We start from the raw sequence: 12208 nt of genomic DNA on the forward strand, positions 1-12208 counted from the left end.
AGTCAAGTGTTTTTCAAAGAGAAAAAAATGTATCCTGAATAATGAAAATGGGTTTTGGTCAATGTGAATTCTCCCTAAATTACTTTTGATTTTCTGTTGCGTCAAGATGTTCTCTGCTGAAAGGAATTGAATGTAACAGATCGCTTCACTGGTCCGACAAAATTGACCCTATGATTTTATAGTGGAAAATCAATGGATTTCAAAATCTCCAACAGTTCTCTGCACTTGTATCTAATTGTCTGCAGTTGTTTTTTTCCGGTGAAAATATTGATTCAAGTTTTTCTACTCTCCTTCTTTTTTTTCAAACTGGATAACACCAAAAAACTGTTGCTCATGTGCTTATTGACTCTTAATGTTCAAAGTTCTTGGCCTGTTCCATTTTTCAGTGAAATGCAGTAACACAGAGATGCGTCACTTTTACTTGTTGGTGCTGAATTTGGCCTCAGAGATTCACAGACCAGGAATCAGTGGTGTAAAGTAACTAAGTTGATTAACTCAATGTTGAGATACTTGTACTTGACTTGAGTATTTCCAAGTTATACTACTTTAAAGTGTTTACCCCACTATAATTCAGAGGTAAATATTGTACTTTTACTCCACTACATTATACCTACTTTGCATATATAGATTATGATAAACAATATAATCAACCCTTAAATAAGACTTATAATCAAAACATATAATATTATTCTGAAATGGACCAAACTGCACAATGACTACTTTTACTTTTAGTACTTTCAGTATATTTTGATGCTAATACTTTTTTACTTTTACTTGAGTAACATTTTGATTGCAGGACTTTTACTTGGAACAGAGTATTCCTACTCTGTGCTACTTATACTTAAGATCTGAGTACTTCTTCCACCTCTGCCGGGAATAAAGAAACAAAAAAACATTGATTAAAAGAACACATGTTAATGCCAGTGTGAAAAGGATTAATAAAGGAAAATACAAGAAAAAAAACTGAGAAAGTAATAAAAGAAAAGATTATTGTCAAAATGCTGCCACTCTACAACTGGAGTCTGCTTCCATTTCCATTTTAATAGCACTGTTTACGGCTGCATGTCTCTAGAGAGGAGGGGGACTACTTATGATTCATTGTTTGTCCCTTTGCGTTCTTACAACTCTCTATCACCTCCATTTTTTTCGCTTTCAACACAAACTGAAACTGTGTTTATTAGTAGTGTCATCTTTTCATAAGTGTTTTCAATTTGCATTTTTATCGCCACATTTTTGTGGAACAACATTGGTTGAAGTTATTTGTCAGATAATGGACAACACAAAATCTGCCTATGTGTGCTTAGACTTTTTTTATTCTTTGCAATAGCCATCTATTCCTCAGTTACAGTTCAATAGCTTGTTTTTGCTAAACTTGGCCTCAGATGTGGTTCTCTGTAGGACGTTGTGCCCTGCCCAAATACCAGAGCTTCAAATTCAAGCCTCAACATGCTGCTCCTGTACAGCACACCTAATACTACAGTCGAAAGAATATGTAGTCAATAGACTCTGTTATGCATCTGGAGATGAAACAAAGATAGCTCAACAACTAAGGAATATAAGAGTAACATTGAAGTGCTTCTTCTACGAATTATGGTTCTACTAATGTTTGAATGCTATTTGTTCCTCATCTCTGTACAGCACAGAGCCAATTTTGAATAGCCAGTCAGCAGAGATTGGATAATTACCCCTGCCCCACCATTGAGCAGCTAATTAATTTGTTCTATGCTGCAGCCCCGCTGATGGCGTTGATTCCTGCACTGCAGACATGAGCTCATCAAGCTCAGCTAGGATTGAAAGAATTATTATCAAATGTCTAAAAGCGATGTGGAGGAAACCTGACACATCCACAGCCTTGGATGTATACTGAAATACTAAGATTGCATTTACAGTATCTGCAATACAATAGTTATGATGTAATAATAGGATGCTTTTATCTTTAAGTGCAGTCAATTCCTGGTGCCTGATTTGCATAAACAAACAATCCCTTGGATTAACTAAACGTTTGATCGAAGCATTAACTACTGTAATCTACTTTAGATGCAATTCAGGTTAACTCATCCTTATAGTGGAGGTTAGTAAAGAGAAAGTAAAACAGACAAATGATCACAAAAATGTGTAGCTCTATGCAAAGTAATTCCACCAAACACACATAAACATACATTGTGTTTTATTTTAAAAATATGGTCTGGCCTCAGAGTTGTTACCATAAAAGGGGCCCCACAGTTGTCAGACACTCAGGAGGAATGTGTCTTGTGTAAATTAACTTGCTCTAACCTAATTTCTGATTCTGAATTTGTATCACATTTAAAAGACAGAAACAATAGCAGAATAAAACCAGACACATGAATAAAAAGCAATGCATAAATACAACAACAAAACAAAGATCCACAATACAAACACAATTTAAAATATACACATGTCTTTGGCAGTGTGACTGAATGAATTAAAATAAAAGGCATAAATCAGAGAACGCAATAAATGAATAGAATAATTTGAAGATGCTGTCTCAGAACAGAGTACCTATTTACGACCTGAGTATGCATGCATTTCCATTTTAATAGTACTCTTTACAGCTGTATCCCTAGAGAGTAGAGGACTACATTGTTTGTCCCTTTGGCATAGTAACATCGCTCCCTGTCTCATTGACCTCTTTGGTTTAACTCAAACTGAAAATGAGCTTAAACATCTTTGTCATCTTTGAATTAGTGTATCTAATTGCAATTTGTCATTTTGTGCGTTAATACACTAGCAATTCAGGGTGGAGTTTTGCTCCATTGCATGTGCATGCAAGCAGGACTGAGTCATACTACCCATGATGCTTCTTGTCGATCCGAAGGTGGGGGGTAGGGTATCCCTGGAGTCTCTGTCACTGGACGGGAGACACCTCTGAGTCACCGCTGTTGCCTGCTGTGATGTCACTAATGCATCATAAAGCAGAGATTCCCTGCAGTCAAAATACTACAAGGCTACAAGGTCAACATGTCAAAGTGGATCTGATGGGTGTTTATTTACTTATGGCCACTCTGACCCCCATCCTATTCAATGTATTGATTTTGGAGAGCATCAAGAGTGTTATACAGAGATTTCCTTCCCATTCTTGGGCCTCTTGATACGACTTTTAACGCTTTATCTTATTTTTATTTGTTTCCATTTATGTTCTCAATGACACCATTCACTTCCATCCCAGGATCATTTGAAAAAGAAGACAAGCCAGTGGTCCTCCACATGGCTGCACTGAACAACAAACAGTAGTATAGCATTATGAGGTGCCATAAGTGATCCCTTAGCAGCTGCTTATCCATCATCCAGACAAATCGATGGGTTAATGTGAGTTTTGGGAGGGCAATGACATTGAATATTTCATATAGTGTTAGTGATGAATAACCCTCCCCCACCATGTTGTAATCTTACTTTCCAGCCTGCTTCCAACCCTCTGGTGGTATGGATTTGTCAGAAAATAAATTAGCAGTATGTGAACCTTAAAAGCGCTCTCTCTATATATATTGACTTCCTTCTCCTTCCCTTTTGAAATGGAAATGTGGAGGAAAAAGTGAGAAGAAGCAAGCATTAAAATACATTGGTAGCATCACTTCAAAAAAAATGAATCATGCAAACATGTTATATGTGCAGGAATACTGACATGTCATATTTAGAAACGGATGCATGAGTAGGTGCAGAACACAAAGTGTTGCATGTCAACAGCTTGGAAGCAAAGTCCAAAAGCCAGAGATGTGACTAGAACATGATATGCAATTACAAAAGATAGTCAGATGTTTTCATCTCCAGTTCAGAACTGTTTAACCTGTTACAGAACTCAGACTGGTATATGTAGGTCTTCATAAGGAGATAGTTTCCTCAATAAAGCAGCTTTATGTTGTGTTTAAAGTATCAACAAAACTAACATGAAATGCAATGCCTACATTATCCTAATTTGAATGAAAAATTGCATCCTTTCCATTCACGGCGAGGTGGTTTGATGCTCTGCAGTTGCCAATAGTAACCAAAGCTAGCCAAGAGCAAAATCCACTTGGCAGTGAATGAAGCAGAGAAGTGTTGGGAGGGTGGAGGGCTGTATTATATCACGCATACTTCAAGGAACATTAAAAGAGTTCTTGTCAATGAAAAGCGTGCTTCATCAATGTGATGTCCAAATAGAATCAGACAGCAATAGTCATGACGCAATACCAGCCATTGTATTTGTTGTGTAATCTATTATGTAATTCTTTGCAACAATGTGTGTTGTTTTTAGACCCTGAGGAAGTGGTGGTGTAGGTCTACATTTACTGTGCAATGTTTTTTATAAATTGAAGAAACATATTGTAGTTTGGGAAAGGTAGACATCAAAAGATGCACACTGCATAGGCCTGCCATTCTATATTGATTACTCTAAGTTTACTTACACACTATGCATCCACAGCCTAGTGCAATTTGGCTGCCATTTATTCCCATTTATTAGCAGAATTGAATAACTACTTTTCGTTTAAGCGCAGAGGATCAATTATGATGCACCTGCAAATGCATCACAAGTAGGAGAGAAATCAGGCCTTTCATTAATAGCCGGCTCCTGTCTGCATTACGTATTTGCAGTTCATCTCTTCGCCAGATGATGGCACGATCAGACCTGGGCGGAACTAGTAGAAGAGGGGGCTGGCTAAAATCCTGCAGGAGTCTGCCAATCACAGCTCGAGTTGGAGCCTGCTCGTACTACGGAGCCACACGGAGGTCTCTGCGCGCATCGTACACTTTTGGGATCTGGGAGAAATCACAAGGGGAGGAAGCCGTGAAGATCTGATACGGTGTCGATTGTCAAGACAGCACGGACAGGTCAATTCCTTCAGGTGGCACCAGCCTCCCGCACAGGTCTATCAGGACCGCACTGCAGCCTGGCTTTGCTCTCACGCTTGTCAAACCAAAATCCTGACTTGAGTACAGCCAACGCGCCCACCTGAAAAGACAAGAGGGTTTGTTTGGTTCATGGTGTTTTCAGCTGGATTATCACTTTCGACAGATACAAACAAGTAGCCAGCCGCCGCCGGAGTCAAACCCAGGGAATACAATTGTTTGTAAAGCCTTGGTTGTGCGTGCAGCGTCTGCATGCGCGCCTCCTTCTCAAATCAGAGAGCAAAGTGCTGATAAACCAACTCAACCTGGACTTTCGATCTGAGGAAGGAGCTTCTTGGTGAACTGCAATTGACAGGAGCTGCACCGACCGAATTGCTACTTGAGCAGCTGAAGGGGAAGCTGAAAATCCTGCGAAAATGCCACTCGCTCAGATCGCGGAGCCATGGCCCACCATGGAACTAGTGCAGCTGGAAACGGAGGTAATGAGAGGTGAAATATATCGACGCTATTTTTTGCATGCATTATTTGACCGGTTTATTCAATTCAGTTTGATTGCTTCAGGTAAAATGGCGCACAAGGTGTGATCACCTCAGCCCCCGATTCAAGGTGTTACCACATTCTGGGAAAAGTTATTCTAACTATAGCATTCATACATAGGTGGGGGAAATCGATTAAGTTATTTATTTATAATGTATTTATAGGGTTTGTAATAAGAAATGCAAGATATGATGCCATACATAGTTTGTCCATTACACTTCATTTCCACAAAGGTACTCTTTGGAGGCTTTCCTCACTACTACTACAAGTCCTGACTATCCTAGGGAAAGTTTAATTGTAACGTCTTCATGTAAGATATTTCAATTGGCCCCCAAAAGGAGATTTCAGAGCTCAATTCTGAAATACTTCACTTTCTGGGCTTTCACTGAAGCTTTAGCCCAACTCCATTTTAAGCTCCAAAAGCAGACAGAAAAACAGTCTGTGAACTAAAGGAAATGTTCTGCCTCATCCTCACTGCTCTCACCTGTAAAATTGTTTTCCAGTGAAATTTCAAAATTATTCTCATGTGTGTCACAAAATCAAAAAATGAATTGCATACAACTCTTCTTTTGCTTTGTGGATTTTTAGTTTGAGTTCTGTGATATAGGTTGCAAACTTCTTCTTCTTTCCTTGTTCTTAGCTTAAGATACAGTTTCTTTAACACCCACTGTCGTGCCACCAGTCTCAAACTGCCATGTGTCTGAACACTTAACAGATAAAGGATGACACTATTGAGCATGGAAAAACTGAATGTTTTCCAGAGTTTTAAGTGTTAATGAAGCAAGAGAGATTTGTGGTCCTTCTGTATCCAGACCCCTTTTATTCTGATGTAGCATTATTATTCATGAACTTTTCAATTGGCTCTTGAACAGACTGGTTGCTTAGTGAATATGCAGCTATGACATTATGGTTATGATGAACAGACATGGGCTGCATGGATTCAATCTGTGTCACATTGGATCACAGGTTTAAAAAAAAAAAAAAACCTGTGTACTTGTTTCTAATACAATATCTGTAGGGTCATCTAATGAAATCTTATATTGAATTAAACTAACTAAGCAGGTGAAGTGAGCCTATGATGGCAATGTTTTGAATGTCTGATCTCACTGACAAACAGCTCAGCACACAATATTACACAGTGTCCCCAATCAGCTGTACCAGAGATCAGTCAGATTTATAAATGGGCTTATTTTCCCATCCCTCTGTCTAGCTAACCTCTCTGGTTTGATGACAAATCTGGGGAAATAATTACCAAGAATTTCATGAAAATGGATTGTTCTTGGAACCTGAGTTTTCTCATTAACTTTGAGGCCTAACTCATGAAAGACAAGGTAATGAGTCTTGACCCGTGCAATTAATCAGATGAGCACTTCCACTATTGGGGAAGTATACTTTTATTTATTGAGCTCTTGCAGACACAATTAATTGTAGAGCCGTCAGAAGTTATTTACTGGTGCTTTTATAAGAATGAGAAACCTGCAAACAGTGCAGAGCAGCAGACGACAGAGTTTTATTAACACTGTGGTCACATTTTTTTGTTCACAAACTCTGCTATTTACGGAATTCTGCAGCATATGAGTTGGCTGTGTAACATATAACAGCTGAACAGATGGTGTTGCAGAGCTGTGAAGAGTGCAGGTTTATTACTGTAAGAAATACCCTGCCTTCAGAATGTGTAATGGTCACACATCTTTGGTAAAAAGTGTGTGAGCTCATTGCTAAAAATAGAGTATAATTATCAGCCTATATATATAATATTATAAGGACAGATTACTTTTTGCTGCACATGTCCACTAAAATCCAGTATCTGTAATTGATTTGAACGCACCAGTCACTGCCAGTCAATATGGGATCTGTGCCATTTATCTCTGTCACCAACCTACCAGCCAGCTGCACACTTGGGTTCCTGATGGTAGAGAGACTGTTCAGGGCTCAGATTGATTGAGCAGAGAGAGCGACCGAGTCTGGAGGCGTGCCAGCGAGCATGTTGGGAGAGTCAAACGGGAGGCACAGCCATGGGTCTGCTTGTCATACAGACAGATGGGACAGACACTGAGACAAAACTTTTGGCAGATTTGGAAAATAAAGGATAGAAGATACAGAATCCATCAAAAACACCACTCTCCTCTGCATTTATTCAAACAGAAAGTGTGTTGTCGTGTTTTGGCAGCTGATGGGAAGTTTGTTTCCCAATCACTCTTTGCTCAAGTGCATTTGTTTGGAAGGTGTCATGAAGGGAACATTTGATATAATGGCTTTTGTACTTGAAGCTGGTGCAAAGCAAGCATTCAATGAATGCACTAATAGAGCTATTCAAATGAGTTGGATCAATCCCTTTTATTCATTCTCAAAACCATATCTGTTATGAATTAACTTCTCTGTGAATCATTTCTGATAAAAGCACTTCAACAAATCATCCCCATCCTGTCCCAGTTGAGTCACTACCACCTGCATTGGCCATGCATGTTAGTAAATTCCCTGAAAAATATCTGAATCATGTTTCTGTCAGTGTTAAATTATTTCAGATTTCCTAGTAAATGAAAAGGTTAAATTTTTGCACAAGTTAACTTGAACCCCATGTTTATTCATAGGCAGTGTGTTACCTACAATAGATGGCGGTTTGGGAGGCTGGTCTAGCGCTGCTGATTGGATGGTTCAGTTTGTTATTGTTTGACTTTTGTGAAACTATAGAAACCACCAATAGCACACATTGACTAACCCGTTGAGGCCGCAGTAGATCGGCAACCATTTTTCTGCGAGGTCAAATGATTGTTTCTTTGAAAGGAGTCTAGTGGCTTTGAAAAGAGCATAAATAAAGCTTTAGTTCCCACTTGGAAAGAGCTGTTTGACAGAAAGGTGAATGTGTAAATAAACAAGGGAAACACTTGAACTTCATCTTTGGTTTCTAGCTGTTTTTGTGTCTTGATAAGACACTTTTAGCTTGTTTAGTTCTCGGCCCACAACCTGTGTTCTGTTCAATTCGATTTTGTTTGATGGCCACTATTGCATTTTTGCTTTTTATCGCTTTGAACTGAACTTGCCATTTAGCTTTACATCTTGAACTCCTATGCAAAATCTCAGCCGTTTAACATTTTCAATGGATTGGCATCTAGTCCACTAATTGGGGCTTAAAGTCATACATCTATTGTCAGAGGAGAGGAGACCTAGCAAACTAAAAAGAAAAAGTTGCCTCCTAAAGAGAGACTGCACAAGCCAAAACTTTAAGAGCAGGATTGTACAAGCCTTGAGAAAGACTTCTTTTTCTTTTTTCAGTTATTACGTAACAGGCCATGCAGAGGAGAAAGTAGGGTTAACATACGGAATGTGTGCCATGTTTGCAAACCAGGCGTGGTCAGCAGTGCACACTTTAGTACTTGTGTGAGTGTGTGGAAGCTGTTGAGTTCACATTTGTGCTTAGCTCTTTTGTGTGTGTGCACGCAGATAAAGGCTTAGCTGCAGCTCATCTGGGTGTGACGTGTTGAACACCTGAGCAGACCTGTGGGAGTGGAGCAGGGCTGAGTGGGCATGTGATAACAAAAACCTTTGCCTGATAACAGCCCTGAGCAAGCAAGTCCTTTTATTTATTTTGAACTACACAGTTAAAAGTTAACCTGAGAGTGAAGCTAAGACAGTGTGTTTGCCTGTGTTGGGAAGGAGCCTTTTGCACATATTAAACTAGAATGCTAGAAATAGTAAGGTGACCTGCTGTCAGTTCTCACTGGCGGGTGAGATTACGAGAAATGAACACAGATTGTAGAAAATGCACGGACAAAGGAATGGTTATTGTATTTCTTAGTTGCCTAGTTACAGGGCATTGCTGCTCTAATCACGCTGTTAAAACACAGATTTATCTATCAAACACACACAGTATCAGCGCTCTGAGATTGTTTACCCTGCCTAATCATATAGGAGTCCTGTGAGAAATTAAAAGTGTTGACGTCTGGCTCTGTCAGGTTTAATAGGTTGGTCTATAACTGTCTTTACAGCATGCTTGTGGCTTGAAAATGTCTTCCAGTAAATTATGTTCATATTGTATCGCTTTTTCTATATGTGTATCTGCACAGTATAGTTCATCCTGGATTGTTTTCTAAATCACGTTTGTTTATTAACTTATTCGTCTTGAGCATATTTATGTGTGTGTGTGTGTGTGTGTGTGTGTGTGTGTGTGTGTGTGTGTGTGTGTGTGTGCATGCATGCCTGTGCTCTCATTCAGGAAGCCCAAGGGAGTGAAAGTACCATTAACTGGGCCACTTGGATCAACCATGCAAAGCTAATGAGGTTGAAATGTGTTGAGCAGCAATGTCTGGAAGGAATTGTTGACCACACACAGAAACTCAGACAGTGTCACTTACACAATTAAGATTCACACCACTGGCTTCACAGTACTGGGTTAAAGAAAGTCCCATCACACACCCCTGACTGAGGGCATATGAGCAGAGAGGAAGCAAAGAGTAATTATGTGGAATGAAGTGGGAAGATTTCGATTTGAGATTGAATGTATCAGCAAAGCCCATTGTAACAACACACACTGGGCTTCTAAACCTCTCCTCTTTGAAATTACCATTCCTAAAACTGTGCATGATTTCGAACTGCACTTGGCCGCTTAATTGTTTTCACTTCTCCTGTCACCTCACATTATAGCTTTTATTGCTGGCACAGTTTTCCCAAATTTAATTACCTCTCTTGAGATCATGATTAAAGTCCAACCAGATGAAGTATTGGTTTATAAAGCTGCCCTGAGGTTGCAGCAGAAAGTCTTTTTTTTCCTTTTGAGTATACAAGAGCTTATCAAAGCCACTCCCTTGTCCTTGCCCTTCTGTTTAGTGTTTGATTGTTACGACCACTGCTTGTCATTGTGTTGACTGCCTGTTATATTTTGTGCAGTCTTGTAGGAAGAGGAAGAGGGAAGAGGGCATGGAGGAAATGAACATCAGGGTCGCGCCTCTATAATGGAAAAACAAAGCAAAAACGGAAAAGGGGGTTGGGTATTTTTTTACGGTGTTCTCACACTTGGAAAGAAAACTTGACTTTGACTCTTGACTTCTTAGATCATTGTAAGGGGTCGGTTATCATCCAATATTCCATGTTAAGGTCAATGTACTATTAACAGGGAGTAGACGGACTGTTTGTTGAAGGATATTGTATTGTACTTTTCTGTAGCTCTGCAGCAGCTTTAGCAACTCTGAGGAAAATTACTTTTCTGACCTCAGTTTGGGATCGACGATTACGAATTAATATCAGAATATCAACATTTTTTTAAAATGTATTATCTGTGCATAAGAAAGTGAGTCCTGAATTTTGGTTTATGTGTTATCAAAACAAACAAAGTAGGACCCACTATTCAAATACACATATACAAGTCATAATTTCAACTATTCAACCAAAAATTACACTTGACATTCAATAGTGGATGCTTTCAGGACTGCTTTTTTAAATCAAATCTCAGGTTAAACAGTTTAAACAAAGAAGCAATCTCTTGGGATAAATGGCCAGGGGTCCCGAGGGGGAAAAAAAAAAAAAGTCTCTCCTGTGTCCCATGTGTAAATAACCATGGTCCATTCCCCACACGATTAAGTCTGTTATCTTAATTCCCATCCTACTTATTATTTTTTGCTTCCCTGTAGACCTTTGATCTGCAATTTTCATCATAATGGCCCCTGCTTTTAAATCACATCTGACAAAATCACCACTTTCCTCGACTTATCATTCTTCTTGTTGTTCTACCTGTCTGTGCAACAGAATCATATACACATCTAATTTTGTATCCTAAAATCAAAGTTAGCCACCTACTGCTGCCATATAACAACACGTTGGTATTATCAAATAGCCATGAGTCAGCCTTTATTCTACAAATAACAGTAATTACCCTTTTTTGCAAGCGGTACCTACTGGGGAACGATGTGCATTTGTGTGTCGGCCTTAGATTATTATGTTTGCCAGCAGAAGAGCAAAGTGCTGGAAACATTGGACCACCCACACAGTCTTGCAAATATTCTCTTGTATCTCTCGCTCTGTGTCTCACACACACACACACACACACACAGACATACACACACACACACACACACACATACACATACACATGTGTTATTGTCACTGTCACACACTCTGACTGTTTCTCACATTTGCTTTCTCGACAGAATGGGCAGAGCACTGCTGAGGATCGAGTCACGCCTGCTGTCAAGGTACATGGCATCTCTGAAACACAGACACATACTCACAGAAGACACAGAATGTGACTCAATATTCATGCAGCTTAACATCCAATAAATTACATGGAGGACATACGCACTTCATAGCATTCTTTGGCTTTTGTTTGTGCTTTTCTACAAAGGAATGCAGCAGAAGTCATAATTCCATTAAAGAGCTAATTTTTGTTTGAATCGTCATTTTGAGTCATCTCTGCCAAAAGAATAAAAAGAAAGCTGTCATGCACATGTTGCGCAAATGTGTGACAGTGCGTTTGAGTTATTCATTTAGCAGATGCATCGATAGCCCTCAGAGGGCATTAGCTGGCTGGAGTTTAATGTGTTGAATCCTGTCTCAGTGAGGCTGATCGAGCGACAGCCACTGTGTACAGTAATGTGTCTGGGTCAATATAACAGGGCCATAGTGTACTCATTCTGCTTGTCCTCAGCTGTCCTGTTAACATACAGAGGAAAATACACGCAAGCTTGCAAATACAGGAACACACACTGAAAATCATTGAGTCAGCCCTTTCCTGCCTCCTGGCTGGCCTCTGGGCTTTATTGTCCTTCCCTGAAACGGGATCCTGTTTCCTCCTGTAGACTATTACAGTCCCGCCATGTAACGGACGACAAGGAACTCT

General features: G+C 39.5%; 1 protein-coding gene across 4 annotated transcripts in view; it reads left to right on the forward strand.

Annotated features, from left to right (window-relative positions):
• Positions 1-12208, forward strand: part of rps6ka1 (ribosomal protein S6 kinase a, polypeptide 1) — a 46362-nt gene that overhangs the window by 1767 nt on the left and 32387 nt on the right. For 2 of the 4 annotated variants that reach the window (XM_063909123.1, XM_063909126.1), the window contains exons 1-2: positions 4702-5321; positions 11520-11564. In XM_063909123.1, coding sequence (XP_063765193.1) covers positions 5259-5321; positions 11520-11564 — 108 coding nt within the window. In that variant the 5' untranslated portion in view covers positions 4702-5258. Of the gene's footprint in view, positions 1-4701; positions 5322-11519; positions 11565-12208 lie in introns of those variants that run through there. The other 2 variants (XM_063909121.1, XM_063909122.1) reach the window with 1 other exon arrangement.

This window comes from Eleginops maclovinus, chromosome 19 (genome assembly GCF_036324505.1).
Source record: "Eleginops maclovinus isolate JMC-PN-2008 ecotype Puerto Natales chromosome 19, JC_Emac_rtc_rv5, whole genome shotgun sequence".
Classification (NCBI taxonomy): domain Eukaryota; kingdom Metazoa; phylum Chordata; class Actinopteri; order Perciformes; family Eleginopidae; genus Eleginops; species Eleginops maclovinus.